Source organism: Anas platyrhynchos, chromosome 7 (assembly GCF_047663525.1).
Source record: "Anas platyrhynchos isolate ZD024472 breed Pekin duck chromosome 7, IASCAAS_PekinDuck_T2T, whole genome shotgun sequence".
Lineage (NCBI taxonomy): Eukaryota > Metazoa > Chordata > Aves > Anseriformes > Anatidae > Anas > Anas platyrhynchos.
The window spans coordinates 8,193,550-8,217,972 of NC_092593.1; the positions used below are offsets into that span (position 1 = coordinate 8,193,550).

Sequence of the window (24,423 nt, forward strand, 5' to 3'; positions counted from 1 at the left end):
CCAGACCCCCGGCCCTGCTGGCTGCCCAAGCTCCCCTTTTACCTCCTCGGCACCGCACCTGCAGGCTCGGAAGCGCCTCGAAGAGAACCGGGAGCTGGGTGGGATGAATTGGGGGGGGTGCAGAGACAGGAAAAGGGAAGGAAGGGGGAAGAAAAGGGGACGGGGGGAACCCCACAATATTTAAAGCAAGAAGAAGCCCTCCCCGTGGCGCAAATCCCCTCCGGCTGCGGGTTGGGGATGGGTTGGGGATACCCGGCACCGCGCCCCCCAGCCTGGGCAGGACCCCCCCGGCTGGGTCTTAGGGGGTACAGGGGGTTGTAGGGGGGTGCCCCCTGCGGCATCCCGGTGGGGTGGGTGTAGGGTGACCGCTGGCAGGAGGCAGGGACCCCGTGGGGCCGCCCCGTGACCGCGCGGGGGTGGTGCCGGGCGCGTCCCCGCCCCGAGTGACGCCGGCACGGAAACGACTCGGGGCCGCCATGGAGTTCCCGGAGCTGGGGGAGCACTGCTCCTGGCCCCCCTGCCAGCGCCTGGGTGAGGATGGAGGGGATGGGAAAGGATGGAGGGGGTGGGAAAAGGGGGGGGACACGGGGCTGGGGGTGGGGGGGCGCGCAGCGGAGCCGCGGTGGGGGGCGGGGGGGGCGCGGTGCCAGCTGAGCGTCCCCGTCCCTCGCCCCCCACCCCAGATTTCCTGCCCCTCAAGTGCGACGCCTGCCAGCAAATCTTCTGCACCGACCACGTCGCCTACGCCCAGCACGCCTGCACCTCCGCCTACAAGAAGGTGAGCGCAAAAAGGAGGGGGCGACCTTCATTCCCTGACCCCCCCCCCCCCCCAAAAAACAACCAGAGGGACACCCGGAGAGGGTTGCGCGGGGCCGTGCCCGGCTCCCTCCTGGGACGAGCCAGCGGGACGTGGCCACCTGTCCCCCCAAAGCTTCGTGCCCCCGACGCCTTTCTCGCCCCGCCCGCAGGACGTTCAGGTCCCCGTGTGCCCGCTCTGCAACACGCCGGTGCCCGTGAGGCGCGGGGAGATGCCCGACGTGCTGGTGGGCGAGCACATCGACCGCCACTGCAAGGCCGACCCCGCGCAGCGCCAGCGCAAGGTGAGAGTGCCAGGGCAGGAGAACCCCCCCCCCGACGGCTTTGTGGGGTGAATTCGGGGCTGGGGGAGCTCTTAGGGGGCAACGCGGGGCTGGAGGAAGGGCAGGGTGGGTGTGGGAGCAGCCCTGGTGCTGTTCCGTGCGCACAGCAAGCCTTGTCCTTGAGGACCGAAGCGTTGGTGCACCCTAAAAAAAGTGTCCAAGGAAAGCTCCTAGCAGGAGATGGGCCCCATAGACCCCAAAAAGCGGCACCGAGGGGCAGCCCCCCTCAGCGCCGCCACCGCCGCTCGCAGATCTTCACCAACAAGTGCTTGAAGCCCGGCTGCAAGCAGAAGGAGATGATGAAGGTGATCTGCGAGCAGTGCCACAAGAACTACTGCCTGAAGCACCGGCACCCCCTGGACCACGACTGCAGCGGGGCCGGCCACTCGCTCTCCAAAGCTGGGTGAGGGCGCGGGGACGGCGGGGTGACGGGGGAGAAGCCAAGGTCCTCCTGCCCCTGGGCCCTTCTCTGGGACTGCTGCACGTCCCGGAGCTAAACACCCCCCTCCAGGGGTGGCTGGGAGGAAGAGGATGCCGGGGAGGGGGTATCACCCACCCAGCATCCTCGCCCTGGGCGCTCAGCACCCAGGGGTGCCCCGCGGTGCCGGGGCGCTCGCTCACGGACCCGCCGTCTGTCCTAGGCACGCCGCGCTCGCTAGGGCTCAGGCGTCCTCCTCCAAAGCAGCGAGCACAGCAAGCAGTGGAGCTGCCCGGCCCGCAGACAGCCCCTCGGCCAGGTAGGGTTGGTGGCAACCCCGCTCGGTGCCAGCTCCCCGCTCCCTGTACCCACTCGTGCCAGCACTGACCCAGCTTCTCCCCCATCTACAGGGGCAGAGCAACCACGTCCCAGGCCCCCAGCACCTCCCCGCCGGCTGCCGTGCTGCAGAACGGCCTGGTGAGTGGGCTGGCTGGGTTTTTGGGGTGTTTTGGGGTGTTTTTTTTTCGGGGGGAGGTTCCTGCTGACAGACTATGCTTTGTTTCAGAGCGAGGAGGAAGCGCTGCAGCGCGCTCTGGAGCTGTCCCTGGCGGAGTCAGCGCGGGGCACAGCGCAGCCACCCAGGTACAGCAGGGGACACGCGGTGCTGGGCCAGAGTCACGGGGCTGGGGGGGTGACAATGGGGCTGGGGGGTGACAATGGCCCTACGTGGCCTGGGGGGGGGACACAGGGACGAGTCCAGAGCCGTCGCTGAGCTGAGCTCTGTGCCACGGGTGCTGGGGGGGGGAATGCGCTCGTGACCGCCGGTCGGCGATGAGCACGGCGAGTGCTGGGGCACGCCGCCTGCTGCTGCCCCGGGGGGGGGGCACGAGGCCCACGCTGTGCCTCTGCCCCCCCAGCACGCAGGAGGAGGAGGACCTGGCACTGGCACAGGCGCTGTCGGCAAGCGAAGCCGAGTACCAGCAGCTGCAGCGGCAGGTGAGCGGGACCCATCCATCCTGGGATCCCCCCCCGCTCCTCAAACCCTCCAGGTTCTGCTCCAGGGCGGGGGGCTCGAGCTCTGCCCGTGCCCCTTGCAGGCTGGGGGAAGACTCCGGTCCTGCCTTCCTCACCCGTGCTCCTTCCTCTCGCAGGCGCACGGCTCGAAGCCCTCCAACTGCAGCATGTCATAGGAGGTGCGCCCGCGGAGGTGGTGGCACCGGGGGCAGCCGTGGCCTCCCACGGGGACGCCGTGAGGACCCCCTGGATGCTGACAGGAGCCCGGCACCATCTCCTCTCCCCAAACGCACACGGACAGCTCAGCCCCGCGTGCAGGGGGTGCAGCAAACCCCCTGGAGGGGCAGGCTTGGGGAGAGCCCAGGCGCACACTGGCCGAAGCGAGCGGCGGCGCACGGAGGGTGCTGAGCCCGCAGCCGGTGCCCTGGCACCGCTGGGGAGGTGGGGAGAGGGCAGGGCTGGGCTGGGGGGCTTCATCCCCTCCTCTAGCCCCAGCCGTGCTGCAGGGCATCCCCTCGGGAGCAGCAGCACCCTCTGGCCCCACAGGCAGGAGCTGATTCCCCGGGTTGGGGTCACGTCCTGGCAGCCCCCTGGGGGAGGTCGGTGCCGCCCCGTGCTGCTTCCTCGCCAGCTTTCCCTGCTGGACCTGCTCCTGCCCGTGGGGCTGTGCCCGGTGCTGCAGGAGCGCTGAAAAGGCGTCCAAGTGCTGCTCGGGAGAAAATAAAAGGCATAGCACGAGGCGCAGAGTGGCTGTGCGGGAGCAGCAGGCTCAGAGCTGCGATCTGGAGGGGGGCGGAAGGGGGCACAGCGGTGGGGGTGGCAGCACGGGGGGACAAAGCGGGCACCGGCTGCACTGCTCCCTGCTCCCTGCAGCCCTCGGTGCTGGCGGGGACCCCCTGGCACAGGCGGTGCCCCCCCCTTGTCCCCATCCCTGCCCGCAGCGCAGCCCCCAGCCCCGGGGAGCCTTGCAGGCACCTTGCCCAGAGCACGCAGGCACGGAGCTGGGAGGGACCAGATTTTAAGGAGCTGCACACCAGCAAACCAAACGGGTACAAACGCAGCGGAGTGTCCAAGCCAGTCCCTGCCGCTCCTGGCACACACACAGAGCCGCAGCTGCCGGCGGGGGTCCCCCGGCACCACGGGGACCCCGAGCCTTGCTTTGGAGTCACAGCGGAGCCCCCGGCCCTCCTCACGGCCCCTTCTTGCTGCCGGGGGGCTTCTCGGTGCGCCGCTCCTTGCTCTCGCCCTCGTCCCCAGCCTGCTGCTGCTGCAGCCACATGCTGGCGTACACGCCGCCCTTCTGCAGCAGCTCCTCGTGCCTGCGGGGACAACGGGGGGGGCTGCAGGCTCCCGAGCCAGCCCCAGAGCTGGGGTCCCCGTGGGTAGGCAGCACCATGCCCCCCCCCGGCTCCCTCGCTCACCTCCCGCGCTCTGCAATCCGCCCGTCCTTGAGCACCAGGATCTGGTCTGCGCCCACCACGGTGGAGAGCCTGCGGGGGGGTAAAAATGGGCTTGCACAGCGCCAGGAGCTGCTGTCCCATGGGGGGGGGTGAGGAAAGTCCCTGCTCCTCCTCAGCCAGCCCAAGGAACCCTTGGTGATGCCCCAAGCCGGCCAGGAAAGGTGTCTGAGCGCCAGGATGCGCTGCTCTGGAGGATGCTGTGGCAAATCTGTGGGGCTTGCCCTTCCCCATGCCCTCCGAAATCCTGCCACCCCGCTGCAGGAGGGCTTTGTGAGCTGGATCAGCCCCTTCCCCAAATCCCTACCTGTGCGCCACGACGATGCTGGTGCGGTGGGCGCACACCTTGGCCAGGGAGGCCTGGATGTTCCTCTCCGTCTCCGTGTCCAGCGCGGAGGTGGCCTGGGGGAGAGGGACGTGGCCACGGGAGGCAGCTTGCCAAAAAGGGGGCTGCTGCAGGGCACAGTTGGGGAAAAAAAAAGGAGTGGGGGGGGGAGGCTTTGCCCTTACCTCATCCAGCAGGATGATGCGGGGGCCCTTCAGGATGGTGCGCGCGATGGCCACGCGCTGCTTCTCCCCCCCGCTCAGCTTCAGCCCCCGTTCCCCCACCTGGGTGCTGTACCCTGCGGGCACAAGGGCAAAAATAAACCATGCTGCTCCCTCCGAGACGGGGGCAGGACCCAAAAGGATTGCAGGGAGAGGCAGAGCACGGCCAGCAGCGCCCACCCTGTGAGCCACGAGGGCGGGGAAGGGGGCCGCGGGGTCTCACCGTCGGGGAAGGAAAGGATGCGGTCGTGGATGTCGGCGGCGCGGGCTGCCTCCTGCACCTCCTCGTCGGTGGCCAGGACCCGGCCGTAGCGGATGTTGTTGGCGATGGTGTCGTTGAAGAGCACCGTGTCCTGGGGCACCACCCCAATGTGGGTGCGCAGCGACGCCTGCTTCACCTGGGGAGGTTGTGGGGTGGGAGGGGAGGGCTCGTTCAGACCCTATTCCCGGTGCCCCGCCGCCCCCTTCCCACCCTACAGAGCTCACCTGGGAGATGTCCTGCCCGTCGATGCGGATGCAGCCGCCCCGCACGTCGTAGAAGCGGAAGAGCAGGCGGATGATGGTGCTCTTCCCCGAGCCCGAGGGTCCCACCTGCGCTCAAAATATTTTGGGGACACCACAGACCCCCCCCCAGCTGCTGGATGCGAGGGGCTGAGCGAGGAAGGACTGTCCCGCTTTAGGGCCAGTCCTTCACCCCCCAGTCCCCGCCACCTCCTCGCCCCAAATCCCAGGGTCCTGCTCTCACCAGGGCCAGGGTCTGCCCAGGCATCACGGAGAAGGAGACGTCCTGCAGGATTTCCTTCCTGGGAGAGGGAGCAGAGCTCAGGGCCACCTCCCGTCCCCCCTGTCCCCGTGCCAGATCCCATTGCTGGCTTCACCCCCGCCCTGCCCAGCGCCCCGTACCCGTCCACGTAGCTGAAGTGCACGTTCTCAAACTCGATGCGCCCGGCCTCCAGGCGCAGGTCTCCGGCGTTCACCGCGTCCTTCACCTGCCGGGCAGAGCCCCCCGGCCTCAGCACCGGCCCCAGCACCCGGGGCCGTGCCGGGGAGCGGGCTCGGGGTGCAGCCCCCTCACCTCCTGCTCCTCGTGGAAGAGCTCGAACATGTTCTCCATGTCCACGAAGGAGTTCTGGATCATCCTGGAAAGGGGGCAAAGAGCGGAGGGGAAGGTTTGGGGAGCTCGCCGTGCGCCGTGCGCTCCCGGGGAGGGGGCAGCACTACCTGTAGTACGTCCCGAACCAGTTGAGCGGTGTGTAGAGCTGGATGATGTAGGTGCCGAAGAGGACAAAATCCCCCACCTGGAAGGGCCAGGAGGAGACGTGGCCATCACCCCCGGCGGCAGGACCCCCTCCCCGGGGCAGGGCTGGCCCCGGCCTCACCTGCAGCTTGTTCTCAGTGACGAAGTAGGCGCAGAGCAGGGACCCCGCCAGCAGCCCCATGCCGATGACCAGGTTCTGGGTCTGGTTGAGGAGGCCCAGCGAGGCGCTCACCTTCCACTCGGAGAGCTGCAAGAGGCAAGGTGCTCCGTGAGCCCCCCCGAACCACGGCAAAGCCCCGTCACCGCCCAAAAATCCCAGCTCCTTCCCCTCCACCCCATACCTGGTACTTGACGATGGCCTCGTTGAAGCGGTTCACCTCGTAGCTCTCGGCGTTGTAGTACTTCACCTGCGGGACGCAGGGCTCAGCACCCTCCCCAGCGCCGGGGGGTGATGCTCAGCACCCACCCTCGCCCCTCCGTTGTCACCGTCTCGAAGTTGAGCAGTGAATCCACAGCCCGGGACTTGGCCTCGTTGTCCCGCGTGTTCATGTCCCGCCGGTACTTGGTCCTCCACTCGGTGATGAAGATGGTCAGAGCTGCGGTGGGAAGGGGCCGTGTCGGTGCGGGGTGCCCGCAGCCCCGGCAGCATCCTGGCACCCCCCAATTTTCCCCATCGCACTCACTCAGGTAGAGGCTCATGCACACGAAGATGATGAGGCCGAACCAGGCGCTGAAGACGGAGGTGAAATAAACTATGCCGATGACGATGTCGGCGACGGTGGGGACGATGCTGAAGACGATGTAGCTGCAGGGGGGGGACACAGAGGGGACATCAGGCGAGGCCGATCGGAGGGGTGAGCCCGGCCACCGTTACGGGCTGGCTCTGACCTGAGCAGGCTGTTGATGCTGCTGGTGCCCCGGTCCACGCTGCGCAGCACCTCGCCGGTGCGGCGGCCCAGGTGCCAGCGCAGGGACAAGCCGTGGAGGTGGGCGAAGAGCTGCACCTGCACCTGCCGGTTGGTGAACTGCTGCACCCACACCCACAGGAAGGTGCGCAGGTTGCTCACGAAGCCGGTGGAGCCTGCAGAGGGGGGACACCGGGGCAACGGGTGGGGATGGGGTCCCCAACCCGCGCTGTCCCCGTGCTGTCTCTCCGGTTCTTACCGGCACCGCCGCCCTGCAGGAACTTCAGCCCCACGTAGATGCAGACGGTCCAGGCCAGGGTGTGCCAGGGGGCACCCTCCGTCAGCTCATTCACTGGGGACAATTTGGCACGTGTCGGGGCAGGGAGCACCGCTGGGTGCCCCATGGGAACCAGCCCCAGCACCCAGCTCCTGCCAGGTCCCTGCACCCTCCCGGGTCACTCGTGTCCCCCCCCAGCACTCGGTGAAGCACAGGGCGGCCACCCCAAAATGCAGCATCCCTTGGGGTGTGCCAGATTTGCTCTGTGATGGCTGAATTGGGGACTCCCCCAAGCCTCCTGACAGCGGGGGCCGGGGCGTCCCTGAGCCAGGACAACCATCCCCGGGCACCTCACCGATGTTCTTGTAGTAGATGGGGACGAAGACGTTGATGGCCCGCTCCAGCCCCATGAGAGCCATGCAGAAGAGCACCAGCCCCTGCAGCAGCCGGTTGCCTTTCGGCCACATGTACTGTGCCAGCAGCCGCAGCTTCCTCCGAAAATCCTTCCAGGTGGAGCTGCTCCTGCCCGCGTCCTGCAGCAGCGGCTGGGGGAGCGCAGACAAAGAGGGGTCACCAAACAAGAAAACCAGCCCCGATCTCCCAGGGTCCCGGGACTCACCTGGCTGTTCTCCACGTCCCGCTCCTCCTCGTTGACCAGCAGCATGTAGGGCTTGTGGGGCAGCCCCGGCGCCTTCATGCCCAGGACGAAGAGCAGGAAGGTGCAGCCGTACCGCAGCAGCCAGAAGCCGAACTGCACCTGGGGGGAGAAGGGTTCGAGACGGGCACGAGACGGGAGAGGTTTGGCCCAGGGGGGTGGACGGGCACCCACCGACCCCCTTCCCTGCCCTCTTACCTTCTGGTTGGTGTCCCCCAGCGCCCACCACCACAGCGGGCTCCTCCAGCACACCAGCGCCAGGTTCTCGGCGGCGAAGGCCAGCGCCCAGAAGAGGAGGAGGACGGTGCCGTGGCCCCGCGTGCGGTCGTGCGCCAGCACCCGCCTGCGCTCCAGCTGCAGGAGGGCCACGGCGCAGCCCCAGCTGAGAGCCCAGAGGCAGGCGTGCAGCACCATGTACCCGTACAGCCTCCTGCCCCCCGCTACTTGCCACAGCAGCCCCCCGAAGGGCTGCAGGGCCAGCAGCAGGGACAGCAGGACTTGGGCACGGTAGAGGGGCGAGCGAGGGATGTATTTGGGCTCCATGGCGCGGCCGAAACGGAGGTAGCAGGCGTACTGCAGGGCGCCCAGCAGCAGGCAGACGCTGAGCAGCACGGTGGGCACCAGGGTGAAGAAGAAGCAGGGCTGGAAGCCCCCCTGCACCCACGCCTGCGCCACCGAGCCATTGCCCTCGCAGTAGCCCCCCAGCAGCGCCATCCTCGCCGGGCGGGGGGCTGCGGGGAGAGAAATTGGGGAGGAAAAGGGGGCTCAGTGTGTGGGGTGGGTGCCACCAGGGACCCGTGGGTGGGTGGGGGTGACACGGGGCGATGTTGGGGTGCCCTTAGGGGACGAACCCCGGGGTGCACCCACGCCGTGCGCCCTCCCCAACCCCGGGACCCCCTCCCAGCCCCCCGGGCAGCCGCCCCCTGTCCCTTCCCGTCCCGTCCCCGTTCACCTGCCCCCGGCCCCGCCGCCTCCCGGTGTCCCTCCCGGCCTCGCTGCCTCCTCCAGGCCCTGGCACCGCCTCTCCTCCGCTCCCCGCCCCGCCGGGCCCGGCCCTCCCCTCTCCTTCCCTCCCTTCTTCCCCTCCCCTCGCCCCGTTCCCGTTCCTCCCCCCCCTCTCCACCCTCTTATCTCCTGGGGCAGCCGGGCCCTGGGGCTGCTGATAGCCCCCGGGGAGAGGTCGGGCAGGACGGGGTGCGCCCCCCCCCTCCCCTCCCCGGCACAGATGGGGCGGGATATAAATAAATGAATTTATATTTAGCTCCTTCCAGCCGCTCTTGGCAACCATGGCAGGCCCTGCGCACCTCCAGGCTCCCTGTGCGCCCCCCCCCGGCACCCCAAAAGCACCCCAAAAGCATCCCACCCCCCTAGGGAATCGCTGGTCCCTGGGCAGCGCAAGCCCTGGTGCTGCTGGCACCGCAGCATCCCCCCCCGGTGCGGACAGACACACGGACACGGCTGATAACACCCCGGCTTTTATTCGTCGTGAGGGCTCCCCGGGCACCCCCATGCCCACGGGGCCGAGGAAACGCGGCTCGCCATGCACACGGGACACCGACCACACAAGCACGACATGCGGCGAGGGGCTCCTGGCCGGCCTCTCCCTCCCTCGAGCCCAGGGAAAGGCACAGGGCTTTCCCCCCCAGCCCCCAAAAACGCAACCAGCCTTCAGCTGCCCAGCTTGGGAAGCGGCAGCAGCGATGCCAGGGTGCCCAGACACCACATCCCATAGCCCACGGGGCTGAGCTTGCCTTCAAGGCCATCCGTGCTCAGCCTGTGCAATCCCTGCCGGGGCAGGGAACATCACCTCGGTCACCTCCCTGCCCGGAGGGAGCCCGGGTGGCACAGGCTGGGAAGGTTTTGCTCCCTCTTTGCTCCCTAGCTCGGCGGAGATCGCCACCACTCGCAGGTCCCAGGGGTGCAGGGAAGCCCAGGGTCGGAGAAGGAGCCCTGCTCGCCGCCTCCACCCTGTCCTCAGTGCCACAGGTGCAGCAGCTGGCTCAGCACCCTGCGCCTGGCCCAGGTTCAAAGGACAGGGGGCAATAACCTGGCAGGGGAAGCAAGGTCACCCTCTGCGCTCCAGGAATGGGAGAGGAGGGCCCAGAGTGCTGCTGGGCACGGCAAAAGCAAGGCATCCCTGCCGGAGGCGAGGGGAGCGAGGTGGAAGCAAAGCCTGGCAGTGGGGAGCTGAGATGCAGAGCCTCAAAGGATGCCACTGGGAGAGAGCAGAGGGAAAGCAGAATGATCTCGGGAAGGCCTTGGCCAAGGTCACGCTGCACAGCCAGGATCCTGATGCCTTCCTCCATCCCCCCCCCAAGGGGTTTGCCTCTCCCTTTTCGGTTCAGGGCACCCCTTCTTCCCACGCGAGGCACCAGCCAGCTGCTTTGCATGCGGCCTCCACAGCGGCTGAAGCCACGCTGCAAGCAGAAGGATGGCCTTGGGAAGGGAGGACGGAGCCAGGAGCCCCTGGGGGGAAGATGCGAGACACACTGAAGCCTTTGTCTGGGCAGGAGGGAAGGCCGGATACCACAGAAATGGCCACGAGAGGAAAACAGACCCATCACAGACCGGGCACAGGGGGCAGGGAATCGATACACAGAGCACAAGACCTCCACCGTGGGCTCCGAGCAGGCTGCGTGCACTCCCGGCTAACACCGGGCTGCACCACACCAGGGGCTCCTTGGCACTGCGAGCACATCCCACGGGCACCGTGCAGGGCAGAAAGTGCCACCTCAGCCCCAGGACAGGGCAGGGAAGGACAGCAGAGAGCCAGGACTGCCACCCCAAGGTCCCCTCCTTGTGTGCCTGCACCAGGGCAGCCGTCATGGGAGCCGGGGAGGAGCTGCAGCATCCCCGCAGCCCGGAGCTGTTGCCAGCAGCTCTAGGTCCCAGCCCGACACGCAGAGCAGCAGCTGGGGGCATCCTGCTGCAGGGCGCTGGGGCAAACGGGTGGGCAACTGCCCCGCTGCTGTCCTGCTCCAGCCAGAGGGGCGCAACATTGGTCCTCTCTGGGAGGGGGAACGCGGCGCTGGGCACCCCCAGGGCTGCAGGCAGTGCCCCCTTCGACAGCCCCAGGAGTCTCCAGCTCCCTGCCTTCGTTCGGGAGGCAGCTCCCAGCTCCCCGCGGCCGGCTGGAGCTGGTGCCTTCTCCCCATGTCTGCCACCAGCAGCCGCCACCTCCGCGCCCGTCGCTGCCAGTCCCGTCCCGTCCGCTGTCCCAGGCTCCGCAGCGATCCTCCGGCACAGACGACACAGACGTGAACACAGACACAGGTTATGTACTCACACACGCGTCCACCCCACGAGAGTCAGAGTGGCGCTGGCTGGACACAAGGCGCTGCCGCCGCAGAGCCGCCGGCCCGGCAGCTTTGTCTCTCTCCGGCAAAAGGATGGCAATAAAACGGAGCCCGCGACCACCCGGTCCCCTCGGGATGGGAGAAGAACCAGGCTGATGCCGCATCCTGCTGCCCAGGCGGCCCCCAGTCTGCATCCCCCACGAGATCCCCAGTCTACAAGGCTATACCTGCAAGACAGAGGAGGGATGTGGCCCTTCCTGGCACCGGCACCCTCACCCCGTATCCGGAGCCAGCAGCCTTCACCCCTACCTTGTGGATCTGCGGTGGAAGCTCATCCTCCGAGCTCTCCTCTGGCACGGGCTCTGGGTGTCTCGCTGCCTGCCCGTCCTCAGCCCAGCCTCCCAAGGGGAGGCGGGAGAAGTGCGACGGGGCTCTGTGCACTGTGCCGGGGTCTGCAGGAGAGGCAAGGAGGGAGATTAGTTAGCTGAGGGGGGGGCCGTCAGTCTTCTGGGGCAAGCAGGTCGCTCGTGCCAACCCGCACAGGGCGTCGGTTGTGGGATTTGGGCCTGGAGCTCAGCCCCCTGCTCTGGCTCTCATACCTGTGATGCCACCGTAGCGCCGCTGGAAGCCGGTCTGCAGCGTGGCCGTCTCCTCGGCAGGCTGCCGCGGCGAGGAGAAGGGGTAGCTGGCAGAGCGAGGGATGGGGACGGGGGCACCCCGCTGAGCGTCCAGCTCCTCGTGGGCGCTCTCCCCGCTCTCGTCGCTCTCCCGCCGGTGCCAAGTGTGCCGCTCGGGCTCCAGCTGCGCGTGCTGCTTGTGCAGCTGCAGGGCCAAGACACGAGCAGGTCAACCATGTGGGGAGAGCCCAAATTCCCCCATAGGCCCTCTCCGCAGCTCACTCCAACCCCCAAGGAAGGACACCCCGGTCCTGCCACCCCTCTGGCCAGCCCAGCTTCAGGCTGCTCACCTCGTGCATGTAGAGCGCGTGCAGACTCATCTCGGTGGAGGCATACTCTGAGAGAATCATGCTCTGCAGCTGACCCTCCCAGGCACTGCTCCCCGAGCTCACCGTCCTCGCATCAGCACTGCCACGGGAAACACGAGTGAGGTTTGCTGCCCAGGCGGCCCCCAACACCCCTCCAGACCCCTCTCTGCTCTAATGCCAGGCTCACAGACTCCCATGCTGGATAGGAACAGGAGCTCTGCAGCATCTCCAGCAGCTGGCGGCCAAGGCTGCTGCATGCCCTTACCCAGAAGCTGTCATGGCACTGGCACCCCGAGGCTGGGTGCCCTCTCCGGCCCTTCCTGCGGTCTGGAAGCCACTGGGGGGCTGCTGGGCAGACTGGAGCGGGGAGAAGGAGCGCAGGGCCGAGGCCACTTCGGAGAGGTGGCGAGAAGCCTGCCCATCACGGCCCACGTGGAAGCCCAGCGCCGAGGAGCCCGCTATCACATTGGCAATCAGGCTGTGAGGCTGCAGAGTCAAAACAGAGGGAGAATCACTGCCCTGCGCAGAGACCTGGAGGCCCTTCCCTAGAGAGCCAGAAGCAGTCCCAACGAGTGCTGATCCACCACGTTTCACATCCCAGCACAGACAAGGGCAAACTTTGCCCAGAAGCTCTGATTATTACAGCTTGTTCGCACCCTAGGAACACCCCACGTCCCCCCCCATTCCCAGGCACCTCCGACTCCGACTGCAGGGACTGGATGGAGCTGAAGAGGGCATTTTCGGGGAGCACAGCCTGCTGGGCCAGCGCCACGCTGCTGTCGCGGTGCACCCGCTCCTTGAGGAAGCCGATGAAGGCCGTGCTCTCGCGGGGCGGCTGCCACTTGGGGTTGGTGATGGCGAAGTGCATGAGGGACAGCTCCGTCTTGCCATCCTCCGCCTGCTGGTAAATGGAGGCCTCCGTCTTTCCTGCTGACATCCACTGCGGAGCACAGAGAGATAAAGAGGGTCAGGATGTGCTTTATGCCCGTGCCGAGCCCAGGAATCCCACAGCTGGTTTGGGGAAAGCAACCAGCACAAGCTGGGCCACAGCTCCGTGCAGAAGGCGAGCACTGCACCAAAAGCCCTGTATTAGTACAGCCCTTGCAGCCCACCTTCCACCTCCATCCCAAAATATCCAAGGGAACTAGAGAGATGAGGGCCGGTCACAACGAACGGAGCTGAAACCCGCAGCAGGAGAAGCTGCAGCCAACAAATAACTTCTTAAAAGCTGCCACAGCGAGACCACCCCTCCCTAGCTCCTGTCCCTTTCACTAGGGAGTCCTTCCTGACGAGCAACCCGCATGAGGCACAGCACACAGACCGATCCTCTGTCACTCCAGGTTTTCTCCAAAGGGAAAGGATCTTCCATCTCCCCTAGGCTCCTTGTCTCCCGGGCAAAAGCAGCCCGGCTGCCAGGAGTGGTGCTTTACAGCCTTTTCTGTGCCTGAAGGAGCAGATACGATGTGTGGGGCCCACGCTGCTCCCTGCGGGACCTACCGCCGGGTGGCCGTGCTGGCGCACGTCCATCTGGGCGAAGGAGCAGGTGTCGCCCACACCCACCACCTCCACCGTGAAGTTGCGGAAGAAGTCGACGATGTCCAAGGACTTGGGCCGCAGGCAGACGATGAGGATCAGGGGTGTAATGATGGGGCTCAGGAGCTCCTCCAGGATGAAGACCTGAGCACAAAGACGGCGGGCTCAGCGCGAGGCTGAGGAGGTCAAGAAACCTGCCAGCCCCCAAAGCCAGCTCCAGCCCGTTTTCTGGGGCTGGGGGTCTCTGAGAAAGCTGCCTCGATCCTCTGCCAGCCCAGGGATGGGAGAGAGTTTCCATCCCAGCCCCTCGCGTGCCAGGCTCACCGCTTTGTACTGGAAGAGCTGGGCAAACTCGTCCCTGGTCTCGTAGCGGTGGGCATTGCCCTGCCAGTGGTCAGGCATGTAGTGGATGTGTGCCAGGATGACTCGCAGCAGCTGCTCTGGGCAAAACACCAGGTGCTGGTCGGGGATGAAGGACCTGCAGGGCAGGAAAACGTCAGCGTTCCTGGAAGACCTCGTCCTGGGGTGGCAGGGCGACTGGCCCACATCGCAGCTTCACCTGTGGCCTTCACTCCAACCCACTTCACTCCTCCTGCCTGCCCAGCCCCGGGATGTCACTGTCCAGCTCCAGCAACACCCCCACACCATCACATCACCCCTGAAGGCATCTTCACAGCGTCCAAGCTCCCCCTTCTCCTGCCTGCCCCACTCCGAGCCCCCAAGCCGTGCCCTTCACTCACACAGGTTCACGTCCACTTGTAACCTAGGAGTCCCTCAGCACGGGGGGCAGTCCGGACCCAGCTCACCTGCACACCGTGATGCCCACCCCCAGCAGGGTGACCGTGGTCAGGACGTGCTCGACTGCCAGCACGTCTTCGTCATAGATGGTGAGAGCGATGAGCACCGCCAGGATGGAGCCTGCAAAGAAGGCCACGTTCTTGGCCACGATGGTGAGGAGCGGGGAGATGAAGCAGTTCATGTACTTGGAAGCTGGCTTGTAGCCTTTGCTGAGGCGCGAGTGCAGTTCGTGGTCCAGCTCGTTGAAGTGACGGAGGTAACAGCGGCCGTAGAGAGACCAGCAGCGGGCCCCCAGGCTGCCCGGCTCCCGCTTCAGGATCTCCGTGTAGCTGAAGAAGGCGTAGAGGATCTGCCAGATGAGGATGAGAGGGCAGAGGAGGAAGTTGGCGATGCCAATCCAGAGGATGCGAGTGCTGAGCTTCTCGGCCAGCTCCAGGCGGTTCCCAGCCCGCTTGTACTCGGCCTTCAGGCTCCACTCATTCTCGAAGAGAGAGCCAGGCCCCCAGAAGAAGATGAGCTCGAAGTTGTACTTGAGCCCCCGCGTGTAGAAGACGGTGTCTCCCAGCAGGGGCAGGCGGAAGCGGATGGGCAGCAGCGACTTGTTCACCATGGCCACCATGTAGTTCTTGAAGCGGAGGATGCGGTGGTAGATGTCCAGCTCTGTCAGCTCCTTCTTGTGGATGCAGATCTGGTGCTCCTTCTGGATCTGCACGATGCGGGCCTGCACCTCCTGCCAGGTGTAGTAGGGCAGGTTGGACTGTAGGGGAAAGCAGCGAGGTTAGGGGCAGGCTGGGCCCACCCAAACAGCGGGTCCCAGAGCACATCTCGGGGCATGGATGAGCCGAAATCCTGCCATCAGGCACCTCTTCCTGCACTGCCTCAGCCTGCAGCAGCGAGCAAACCCCACGCCTTGCCCCAGTGCCCTTTCCCCCTCACTTTATGGCGGTGGCTGTTTTCCAGCTGCCGGGGAGGCAGGAGCACAGGCCCAGACTCATGTGGATCCTCCCAGAGCTCACAGTCCTGCGTTTAGAGTCAGCAGCAAGGCACAGACAGGGGAAGGGACTCAACCAGCACCCCAGAGGGAGCCTGTGAAAAAACTGGGGACAACCCAGGCCTCGTGGCTCCACCCCATCTTTCTCAAGACACAATCTCTCCTCAAAACACGCGCACACACCCCTCAGCGTTGTCTGTCAGAGCAAGGACTCTGGACGAGGATGTACGTGCAAGCCTCAAAGCCCAGCTTTGACACACTGATCAGCCTGTCTTCAGCAGCTAGGTAGCTCCACGCCCCAGTTTCCCCATCACAGTTCCAGTAAACGAGGAAGCTGCTGCTCTCTGCTTCCCAGGGAGGCCTGAGAATGCCCTCACTGATGTCCCTTCTGCTGAAAGGCACCGCAGAAAAGGCCATCGCAGGAGAATAAACATACTGGGTGGCAGATGGCAGAAGCTCGTGCCAACACAGAGAGCTGGGCAGAGGGGTTCACAGGCAGTGCGTTGGCTGCTGGAGGGATTGCCATGCAGTCACATAGGCTGGGATGAGCTGAAGCAGGGGGACAAGAGCTCAGCACAAGCCTCCCAGAGAAGCTGAGCACGGAGAGGAGTGGAGGTGAGCTGCTTCTCACCACACGCCTCCCGCTTCCCTCAGCAGCACCACGTGCAGCCCTCGGCCCAGCTACTCACCATGGGGATGCGGAGGGCGTTGATGTAGAAAGAGTGGATCTCCCAGTAGCAGCAGATATTGTAAATAAATTTGACAAGCCGGTGGATCCAGAAAACTCCAGCTATCACCAGGATGCAGATGAGGAAGCTGTTTGCCTGGATTCTGCAAGCAGGAAGAGCACAGAGTGGGAATCGAGCCCAGGGAAGGAGATCTTAGCACCTGAAGAAGAGCAGTGGCTCACGTGCCCTTGGTAGTGCCTACCTCGCACTGCAGACATTTGGAGGCAGGAAGGCATCAGGTAGAGTCACCTTAATGGGCTCCGTGGGATGCTGGCTGTGATTTACTGCCTTGTTGGCGAAGAGGATGTCATAATCCACACAGCTGATAAGAAAGGTGGTGAAGGCCACCACGAAGATGAACTGCCTGTGAAGAAAGGGAGAAGCCATGAGGGAATCACGCTTCTGCCCCCGCAAAACGTGACGCAGGCAGGACACAGCGTGACACGTCACGAAGACGCAGGGTCACACACTGCCACGGCAACAGTTCCCCAAAATGAACCGAAGGTTTCGGCACGGGTAACTCTATCGAGGGGTGGACAAGATGACTGTAAAGGGCATCCTCCTGTCCAGCCAACTGCGGTAACCATTCCCCAGCAGCTGTCACGGTCCCAACGGAGGGGCAGCCTGCACTTACATGAGCTCAAAGATCTCCCCGATGAGCATGCAGGTGAAGCCATTCTTCTGGTGCAGGTTATAGACGTGAACGCTACAGTCAAGGAGAAGAATCTGGAGACCCCTTCCCTCCGACCCCATTCTTCCCCCACCCAGCCCTCAGAGAAGGATTATGTCCCAGCACAGGGCACAAACTCAGGAAAGCTCTCAGGTGCGGGACAACGCAGGGACACCCACAGACAGGGGGTCTGTCACCCCACAGCCCCTCTGGAGTCACTGGGGGGGACGGGGCAGCCCCCACCCCAGCTCCAAGCCATGCCCAGCTGGGAAAGGATATCCGAGAGAAGAAGAGGTCCAGGTTCTCTATATGGTGCCACGGAGCTGAAGGGAGAGAGACAGGGTGAACAAGCAAACCAACACCACCCCGCTGCCCCCAACCCCACAACCCCACACCCCCAGTGCCCCCCGACCCCAAACCCCTACCCCTGCTCCCCCAGCAGCCCCCCAGCCTCCCATTGCAGTCCCCTTGACCCCACAGCCGCCCACCCATGCTCCCCATAACCCCAACCCCCCACCCCCGTTCCCTCGGGCCCTACACCAGCCCCTTTTTTCCGTTCCCCCCCCATTCCCCCCGATACCCCCCGGTGCCCCCATTCCCCCCGGCTCACACTTGGCTCCCTCGGGGACGTGCACCAGGAGGTCTCCACCGCCGGGTGGGGACTCCGTGGAGGAGCTCTCCAGCCTCTGGTACTGCGTCTCCAGCTGAGCCATAGCCGGGACCCCCGAGGACACCCCCCCCCCCCGGCCACCACCACCACCACCACCAGCGGTGTCCCCCCCCTTCGGGGGCCGCCCCACAGCTCCGACCAGTGGATGGCGGCGGCCGGTAGGGGAGGAGAAGGATGTGACGGAGCGGGGCGGAGCGGGGGACGGGGCTTAGGGCTGCCATCACCGCCGGGGGGGACCCCAAAGAGACCAGGGGGGGGGTCCCTGGAGGGTCCCCGTGGGGGTCCCGGGGGGGGATGGCGGCGCCCCGCAGCCTCTCGGTGTTCCTCGCCGCCCAGGACGCCGCGCTGCTGCACGGGCTGTCCCTTGTCACCCGCTTCGCCTTGGCAGGGGACGGTGAGTGGGGACCCCCTGGGGGGCTTGCTGCTGCCTGGCAAGCCCCATAAAGGGTCCCCGAGGCCCCCCTGCACAGCTGCTTTGTGCTTCTTTCAGGGCAAGCTGCTGCCAGCCCCGGCCAGGAGAAGGGCGGCGGGGTCCCCGAGGTGCCCCATGTCCCCGATGTCCCCCATGTCCCTGATGTCCCCGAGGTGCCCGAGGGGCTGTGGTGCTCAGCCTGCGCCCAGCACTTCAGCAGCCGGGAGGAGCAGGTGAGGAGGGATCCGAGCACCCCGCAGGGCTGCTGGGACGTGTGGGGTCTCTTGGGGTGGGTGCTGTGGGGCTCCGGGACCCCGCCGGCTGACCCCTCTTATCCCCACAGGTCGAGCACTACCGCCTCGACTGGCACCGCTTCAACCTGAAGCAGCGGCTCCTGGGGCGCCGGACGCTGCCCATGGAGGTGTTTGAGGAGAAAACCAGCGCAGGTGAGGAATGGGGACGCCCCATCAGGGCCCAGAGCCCATCAGGGGCCTCTCTGGGGTTGTTCTGCCCAGGGGGGAAGCTTTCAGCTGCCTGGGCTGGTTCACAGCTCTTCTGAGGGCTTCTGGGGGCCTCATCGCTGCTCCTGAGCCCTGCTGGCCTGTCATGGTCTGCCTGAGCCCCTGCTGGTGCATAGCTGGGGGTGCAGAGCCCCAGACCCCATATCTCCCCTGCCCACAGCCTCCTTGTGATACGTAGGGTATTGCACAAGACATATTAGGGCTGTGGGTAGGTCCGTAGGGCCAAACTTTTGGGGAGGCTGTTTGTTGATCTTTGTCCTGCCCCGCTGTCCTATCTCATCTTCCCTGCAGGTGATATTTCCAGCATCTCGGGGTCTGATTCGGAGAGCTCAGATGCAAGCAGCGAGTCCGAACCACAGCCCCCAGCCAGCAGCAGCCCCGGACCCCCACAGCTGCCCCGTTCCCACAAGGTGCTGCTGCGCAACGCGAGCGGGCAGCTCCTCTCCGCCTACCGCTGCGTGCTGAGCACGGGGAAGGCAAGTCACGGCCCTGCGGGCTGGGAGAGGGGACGCAGAGAAAAGGGGGAGCACTGGGGTGTAGCTTTCACCTGCCCGAAAATCCCTGGTGGCCCTTTATGGGAAGGGTGGGTTCTGCTCACCAGGTCAGAGCCCCAGGCGATGAGACGCTCCCAGGAGTGTGACGGGGGTGATGCATGTGCCAGCAGGGGGGTGTGCTCTGTCCTGGGGGACAGCAAGGGGATCCCGTAGGTGCTAGCAGCGGTATCTGTCTCAGGGTGGCAGCGAGGAGCCGGAGGAGCTGACAGCGTCACTGCAGAGCCTCAGCACAAACACCTGCTGGGTTGTGCTGATGATGGGCGGTGGGCACTTCGCAGGAGCTGTGTTCCGGGGGTGAGTACGGGGGAACGGGGCTGGGGTTGCCCCTCTGGGCAGAGACAAGTGGGTCCAGGTGTTGAAGGAGCTCTTCTTCTCTCCCTGAAGGCCAGCACCTCCCTCCTCCATCGCAGTGCTTACCGCAGCCTGGGCACCAGCAGCTCCTCTTCTCTGGAGGGCTGGCTAACCCCACTTGCACTGCGGGAGAAATGTTAACCTTTGGGGTCCCAGGGAGCATCAGCTCACCTCCTCTCTGTGCACAGCTCCCATTGCTTACGTCTGCCCCCCTCTGCAGCCCCCAGGTGCAGGAACACAAGACCTTCCACCGCTATACGGTGCGAGCTCGGCGAGGCACAGCCCAGAGCCTCCGGGATGCCCAGACCCCAGGGTCAGCACCCAGGTCTGCTGGAGCCTCCCTGCGGCGTTACAACGAGGCCGCGCTGCTCAAGGTGAGGAAGGACTGCAGCCCTGAGCTTTTGGCAGGGAGAGGTGCTCGTGGTCAGCAGTTTGTGAGGGTGCTGTGCTGCTGCCAGAGGTCGTGTGCGGGCTGTGAGCTCCACAAGGGAGCTCTGTCCTGGGTCTGTGCCTGTTCCAGAGCTGCCTGTGCCCACGCTGTGTGCTCAGGACCCCGCGGTGCCTCCCCTTCCTACACAGGACATTCAGGACCTGCTGACAGCCTGGGCGCAGCACCTGGAGGAGGCTCAGCGCATCTTTCTCCGGGCCCCCCGTCACAACCGGGCGCTGCTCTTTGGCGGCAGGAACCCCCCGCTCAGCCGGGGCGACCCCCGCATCTGCCACATCCCCCTCAGCACCCGCAGGGCCACGCTGCGGGAGGTGCTGCGGGTTCACGCCGCGCTGGCCACCCTGCAGGTGTACGGTGAGTCGGCCCAGCCCTGGTGCTCAGAGCAGCTGGGGTGCCACGGTCCCTCTCGTGACCCTGTGTGCATTACGGGGTGGAGGTGCCAGCTCTCCTGCCCTCCATCCATCCATCCCCGGGGACACGGGGTGCTCCCTGTCCCCGGGCAATGACAGGAGCACCCGTACTGCCTAGGGAAGGACACGCCACTGGAGGACATCCTCGGGTCCCCCCGGAAAGGGTGGCAGAAGCAGCAGCGGGCAGCTGGAACGGATCCCCTGCAAAAGGACGCAAGCGGTGAGTTGAGCTGCGAAGGGTGACGTGGCTCTGAGCAAGAGGAGGAGGCTGGTGTTAGGGCCAGCAGGTTTGCATCCTTGCAACGGGTCCTCTGTGGAGAGTGGCCTCGTGCTGGGCAGAAGGAGGAGGTGTGCCTGGCTGGGAGCCCCAAAGGATTCATGCTGTGTGTGGGGCTTCAGCCCATGTCCTTTCACCTCCCTCAGCCCCAGAGGATGAGGAAGAGGAGGAGGAAGAGAGCCCCGCAGGGGAACTGGAGACTGTGGAAGTGACTCTGGGGACCTTAGACCTCCGGGAGTTCGAAGTGATGCCCAAGCGAAACCGCAAGCGGAGGAAGAAGAGGAACAAGAAAGTGGAGAATGGTGAGGGGGGAGAACTGTGCCTGGGGTGCAGGCTGGGCTGTGGCCCTTTCCCTCACCCCTCTCTCCCTGTGCAGGGCTCCACGCCGAAGAAACGGGATGCTCCGATAGCCAGGGTGGGCAGCCAGGCCCGGAGCTGGTGGCAGAGCTGCAGGAAGAGGCTGAGGCTGAGCCCCTTCCCTGGGCTGGAGGTGAGCGGGGTCTGGAGCTGGGCACTGTGTGCTGGGAGGAAAAAGTTGTAACTCTGGGTGCCAGAGAGGCTGCAGTGCAGCCACGTGCCTTCAAGTGAAAGTACCCAGGGACACCAGGTCTGTTCCCCTGGCTCCTGCTTTGTGAGGCAGGCAGCACCTGGCTAAGGCATGGGCATGGGGTCGGGGTGGGTTTCATCTCAGCAGAGAGCGTGGCTGCTCTCAGCCCTGCCATGGTGCCCTGTCACGGGTGCTGAAGGTGTGGAGGTCCTGCAGGGCCCAAATCCAGCCGTCAGGACGATGCCTTAAACAGCACCGTGTTGGTTTTCTGCTCAGCCCTGAGCACTGCTCTGCCCTGGCAGCCAAACAGCCCTGTAGCATCAGACTCTTCTGCTGTTCCTCCCTCACAGGAGACCCTCGGACCCAGCTCCGCGATACCCTGTTCACAGCCTGCAAGACGGGGGACGTGGGGACACTGCAGCACCTCCTCGGCGTGCCAGAGGGCAGGGGGCCCCTGGAGGACAGCGAGGATGGGGAGGACGCACAGCACCTGGATCTGCCCCGCTCCCTGCTCAACCAGCCCTTGGACGAGGACGGCTTCACCCTGCTTCATGTGGCTGCACGTGCTGGAAAGGCTGAGGCTGTGCGCCTGCTGCTGGAAGCAGGGGCTGACCCTGCGCTCAGGTAAGGCTGCAGGGCACAGCGGGGTGGGGATATGCAGCCTTTTCCCTCCACCAGCCCGCTGTACCTGTTGGACACCTTCAGGGGGTCGCTGTGCTCACAGCCCGGTGGGCCACGAGGCAAGGAGATGGCAGGGCTGAGCTGCTCTCCCTGCTTTTGCACAGAGACCGCCAGGAGAGGACCCCCTACTGCGTCTCTGCTGACAAACCCACCCGCAACACCTTCCGCAAATTCATGGTGGACCATCCGGACAAGTACGACTACGGCCGGGCCAAGGTGCGTGCCTGCCCTCGCCCTCTGGGGGACCCAGAGCAAAGCGTCCTGTTCCTTACCCACTTGTCCTTTTGCTCCTGGGAGCTACTGATTAGCCCCAACCCGTGCTGCCCTCAGGTGCCGGGGCCCCTGACCCTGGAGATGGAGGCCAAAAAGCTGGAGAAAAAGCGGGCGCAGAAAGCCCAGCGGAAGCAGAGGGAGCAGGCGCAGCGGGAGGAGCGGCAGCGCTGGGAGCAGGAGGAAGGGGAGAAGCAGCGCTTCGCAGCCCTGTCCGACAGGGAGAAGGTGATGCCTGGCACAGGGAACGGGATCCAGCCTGGCTGGGGCAGTGCTGATGCTGTGGGATCCAGCACAGCGGCTCTTGGGGTGCTGACCTATCTTCTGCTCCCCAGCGGGCCCTGGCTGCTGAGCGGAGGCTGGCTGAACAGAAGCAGGACGGGGCCACAACAATTTCCAATATCAGGTACCAGCCCAGGCAGCTTGGATGTCAAGAGGAGGGTGGTTGCTGTCCCCTGCCCCCCCAGAATATTTTACGGGAGACAGCTCGCTCTACTTGCAGCCAGGCCCCCAGCCTCCCTTCTGCCCCTCTCTCACCCCACCTGCAAAGTCCCTTCCCTTTGCATGTGCTGATCTTGGAGGGGGTTTAACAACCCCATAAGGGGCCCAAATCCACCGTGTTCAGCCTGCCTCGAGGTGCCTTGTGCTAGGTGAACCCTGTGCCTGAGCACACTGGTGCTGTGGGACTGCTCCTTCACCTCCCAGTCCCTAACTCAGCCCCTAAATGTCCCTCGTCTGTCCCCCTGCTGTTCTTGCAAGCATCCCCTTCGCTCAGGGCCACCTCTCTCTTTCCTACAGTCGCTGCTGGCACTGCGGGGAGTCCCTGCTGGGCCGGATTCCCTTCCACTACCTCGACTTCTCCTTCTGTTCCACCACCTGCCTGCAAACCCACCGGCGGGCCCGGGCTGCCCACACGTAAGCCTGGGGCCATCTTCCAAGGACCAAGGCGGTGGAAACACAGCTGAGCACTGCGGGAGAGCCAGGGAGCAGCGCTGGGAAGGGACCGAGGTTGCCACATCACGCTGCAGCAGCTATGGCAGGAGTGGGCATGAGTGTTGCTCACGGGAGGATGCTACAGCAGGGAGGCCAGGCTAGGTTGATGCACAGGGCCAGGGCTTTTTTGGGGCCTGGACCCAGCCTGCTGCTCTCATGGCTACCTTGCAGCTGCTGCCTGTGGCCAGAGGATGGATGGGGTCCTGAGCCCTCGTGCCTGCAGGCCCCCTCGAGGCTGTGCTTTAGCCTTCCCTCTCCTAAATGCCGCTGGACCTCAGCTGCATCATGGTGTTAGTAACTACCTCTTCTGCCTGCGTTGTCAATAAAGAGGTGCCTTGAACCCTGCGTGTGTGTGTGAGGGAAGCTGTTTGGGTTGTGTTGGGGGATTCATGCAAAATGCCCTGAGTCTGGGCTCCTTTCCTCCCCAGTGCAGACCCTGTCCAGCCTCAGAGGGCGAGGTGCTCTGGGCTGTGGCTGCCCATGTTCTCCAGGAGCACATCCAGCACGTCCCCATCCTTCCAGTCACACGCAGTGGGGTCTGCCTGTCCTGCTCCAGCGTCCCCTGCTACTCCTGCAGCCACAGGGTCAGCACTGCCTGCCTGCACCCCAATCCCAACACCCCAAATGCTGCCAGCACAGCATCCTGCTGCCTTCTCCCCCCAGAGCTGCCTGCTGCCCACAAAGGGGTGCTCCTCAGGGGCTCGGTGGGGCTCTCAGCCTGTCCCCAAGGTCCTGGCCCAATACGTCCCTCCCCAGAGGGACTCTCTCTATCAGCAATTCTGCCAGCGTTGTTCCCTGCTCATGGCTCTGCTCTCCGTAGATTTGATCTATGTCACTCACAGCTTTACTGGAATAAGAGGATGTGATAATAAATCTAGTTCTTTACGTAGGCTTAGACGCTCTCTCTTCTTGAGAAATGTCTTCTCCTTCACCCATCAGATTATTTGACAAATAACACATTAACTGACTAAATACTAGCTCATGTGACAACGCGTAAGACAGATGGATGTGCAGCAGGCACTGAGAAAGCATCCCAACAAACTCCCTGCCATGCTTGAACCCCTCCAGAAAGGTCAGAAACATTGTACCATACCTGGTTGAGCAAATTCGTCTTCAACTGCTTTCCCAGCACCTTCCAGAATCACTTTAGAAACACCTTTAATGAGAAGAGGCACGTGATTCTTCTGTTACTCCTGCTAAAGCCTTATCTAAGGCAGAACTGGGTACCACTTACTCTCTGTCTTCTGGTAACAGTGCAGGTTACCTGATAAATTCTGCAGAGCCAAGAACTGTTAAAAAGTTGGAGGTGCTGCAGCACACCGCTTTCTCGGTAGATCTCACACCACCCGATGCTGTTAGAAGTATGTTTTCATTCTATCACCACGCTACAGAGATTATATTGCTCTGATTCATCCCCGCCCCCAGTGAAACTCTGAACTTTGGCTTGGTTAATGATTACCTCTTTGAAATAACCTATTTCCTCAAGCCTTATCAAAAAGGCCTTAAATCAAACAAACAAACACACAAACAAACCTCCCCTCTTCCAACCCACGCACCCCTTGCCTTTCTTTGCCCTGTTCTTTTCTCCTTAAGATCACAGGAAGGGCACTACAGGCAGT

The 24,423-nt window shown here is 64.6% G+C and overlaps 4 protein-coding genes and 1 long non-coding RNA gene across 7 annotated transcripts; 2 read left to right on the top strand and 3 right to left on the bottom strand.

Moving 5' to 3' along the window:
- The first annotated feature begins 376 nt into the window (after positions 1 to 376).
- On the top strand, positions 377 to 3,309 carry ZFAND2B (zinc finger AN1-type containing 2B). The gene is made up of 9 exons (XM_038182279.2): positions 377 to 531; positions 684 to 778; positions 969 to 1,100; positions 1,391 to 1,542; positions 1,781 to 1,876; positions 1,968 to 2,034; positions 2,123 to 2,199; positions 2,475 to 2,553; positions 2,709 to 3,309. Exons 1-9 carry the CDS (start codon positions 477 to 479, stop codon positions 2,745 to 2,747), a joined length of 792 nt encoding a protein of 263 aa, XP_038038207.2. The 5' UTR covers positions 377 to 476; the 3' UTR covers positions 2,748 to 3,309.
- Positions 3,310 to 3,573: 264 nt separating this feature from the next.
- On the bottom strand, positions 3,574 to 8,890 carry ABCB6 (ATP binding cassette subfamily B member 6 (LAN blood group)). 2 transcript variants are annotated; one of them, XM_038182274.2, is made up of 20 exons: positions 8,793 to 8,890; positions 7,868 to 8,400; positions 7,634 to 7,771; positions 7,370 to 7,559; positions 6,997 to 7,089; positions 6,721 to 6,913; positions 6,516 to 6,637; positions 6,319 to 6,428; positions 6,174 to 6,239; positions 5,954 to 6,079; positions 5,796 to 5,872; positions 5,650 to 5,713; positions 5,478 to 5,563; positions 5,320 to 5,377; positions 5,061 to 5,165; positions 4,798 to 4,972; positions 4,539 to 4,651; positions 4,336 to 4,430; positions 3,993 to 4,061; positions 3,574 to 3,890 (listed from the first exon to the last, which is right to left on the bottom strand). In XM_038182274.2, the coding sequence occupies exons 2-20, from the start codon at positions 8,381 to 8,383 to the stop codon at positions 3,761 to 3,763; spliced, it is 2,526 nt and encodes an 841-aa protein (XP_038038202.2). In that variant the 5' UTR covers positions 8,384 to 8,400; positions 8,793 to 8,890; the 3' UTR covers positions 3,574 to 3,760. The 2 variants fall into 2 exon arrangements, with proteins under 2 accessions (XP_038038202.2, XP_038038200.2); XM_038182272.2 differs by lacking the exon at positions 8,793 to 8,890 and adding an exon at positions 8,622 to 8,747.
- Positions 8,891 to 9,133: 243 nt separating this feature from the next.
- ATG9A (autophagy related 9A) lies at positions 9,134 to 17,502 on the bottom strand. Its single transcript, XM_038182270.2, has 14 exons — positions 17,281 to 17,502; positions 16,950 to 16,993; positions 16,635 to 16,699; positions 16,203 to 16,364; positions 15,962 to 16,103; positions 14,290 to 15,038; positions 13,808 to 13,961; positions 13,448 to 13,627; positions 12,645 to 12,890; positions 12,216 to 12,436; positions 11,933 to 12,050; positions 11,565 to 11,787; positions 11,275 to 11,417; positions 9,134 to 11,192 (listed from the first exon to the last, which is right to left on the bottom strand). Exons 1-14 carry the CDS (start codon positions 17,381 to 17,383, stop codon positions 11,187 to 11,189), a joined length of 2,556 nt encoding a protein of 851 aa, XP_038038198.1. The 5' UTR covers positions 17,384 to 17,502; the 3' UTR covers positions 9,134 to 11,186.
- An 18-nt stretch (positions 17,503 to 17,520) lies between these two features.
- ANKZF1 (ankyrin repeat and zinc finger peptidyl tRNA hydrolase 1) lies at positions 17,521 to 23,149 on the top strand. Of its 2 annotated transcripts, none has more exons than XM_027461102.3 (15): positions 17,521 to 17,734; positions 17,831 to 17,985; positions 18,096 to 18,198; positions 18,565 to 18,749; positions 19,006 to 19,121; positions 19,399 to 19,552; positions 19,758 to 19,980; positions 20,155 to 20,256; positions 20,436 to 20,615; positions 20,690 to 20,803; positions 21,211 to 21,484; positions 21,646 to 21,757; positions 21,872 to 22,039; positions 22,147 to 22,217; positions 22,610 to 23,149. In XM_027461102.3, the coding sequence occupies exons 1-15, from the start codon at positions 17,635 to 17,637 to the stop codon at positions 22,728 to 22,730; spliced, it is 2,178 nt and encodes a 725-aa protein (XP_027316903.3). In that variant the 5' UTR covers positions 17,521 to 17,634; the 3' UTR covers positions 22,731 to 23,149. The 2 variants fall into 2 exon arrangements, with proteins under 2 accessions (XP_027316903.3, XP_027316904.3); XM_027461103.3 differs by having other exon boundaries at positions 20,460 to 20,615.
- On the bottom strand, positions 19,129 to 24,260 carry LOC140002898 (uncharacterized). The gene is made up of 3 exons (XR_011810519.1): positions 24,069 to 24,260; positions 23,898 to 23,960; positions 19,129 to 19,301 (listed from the first exon to the last, which is right to left on the bottom strand). It is a non-coding gene; the product is annotated as an uncharacterized lncRNA (long non-coding RNA).
- Positions 24,261 to 24,423: the final 163 nt, after the last annotated feature.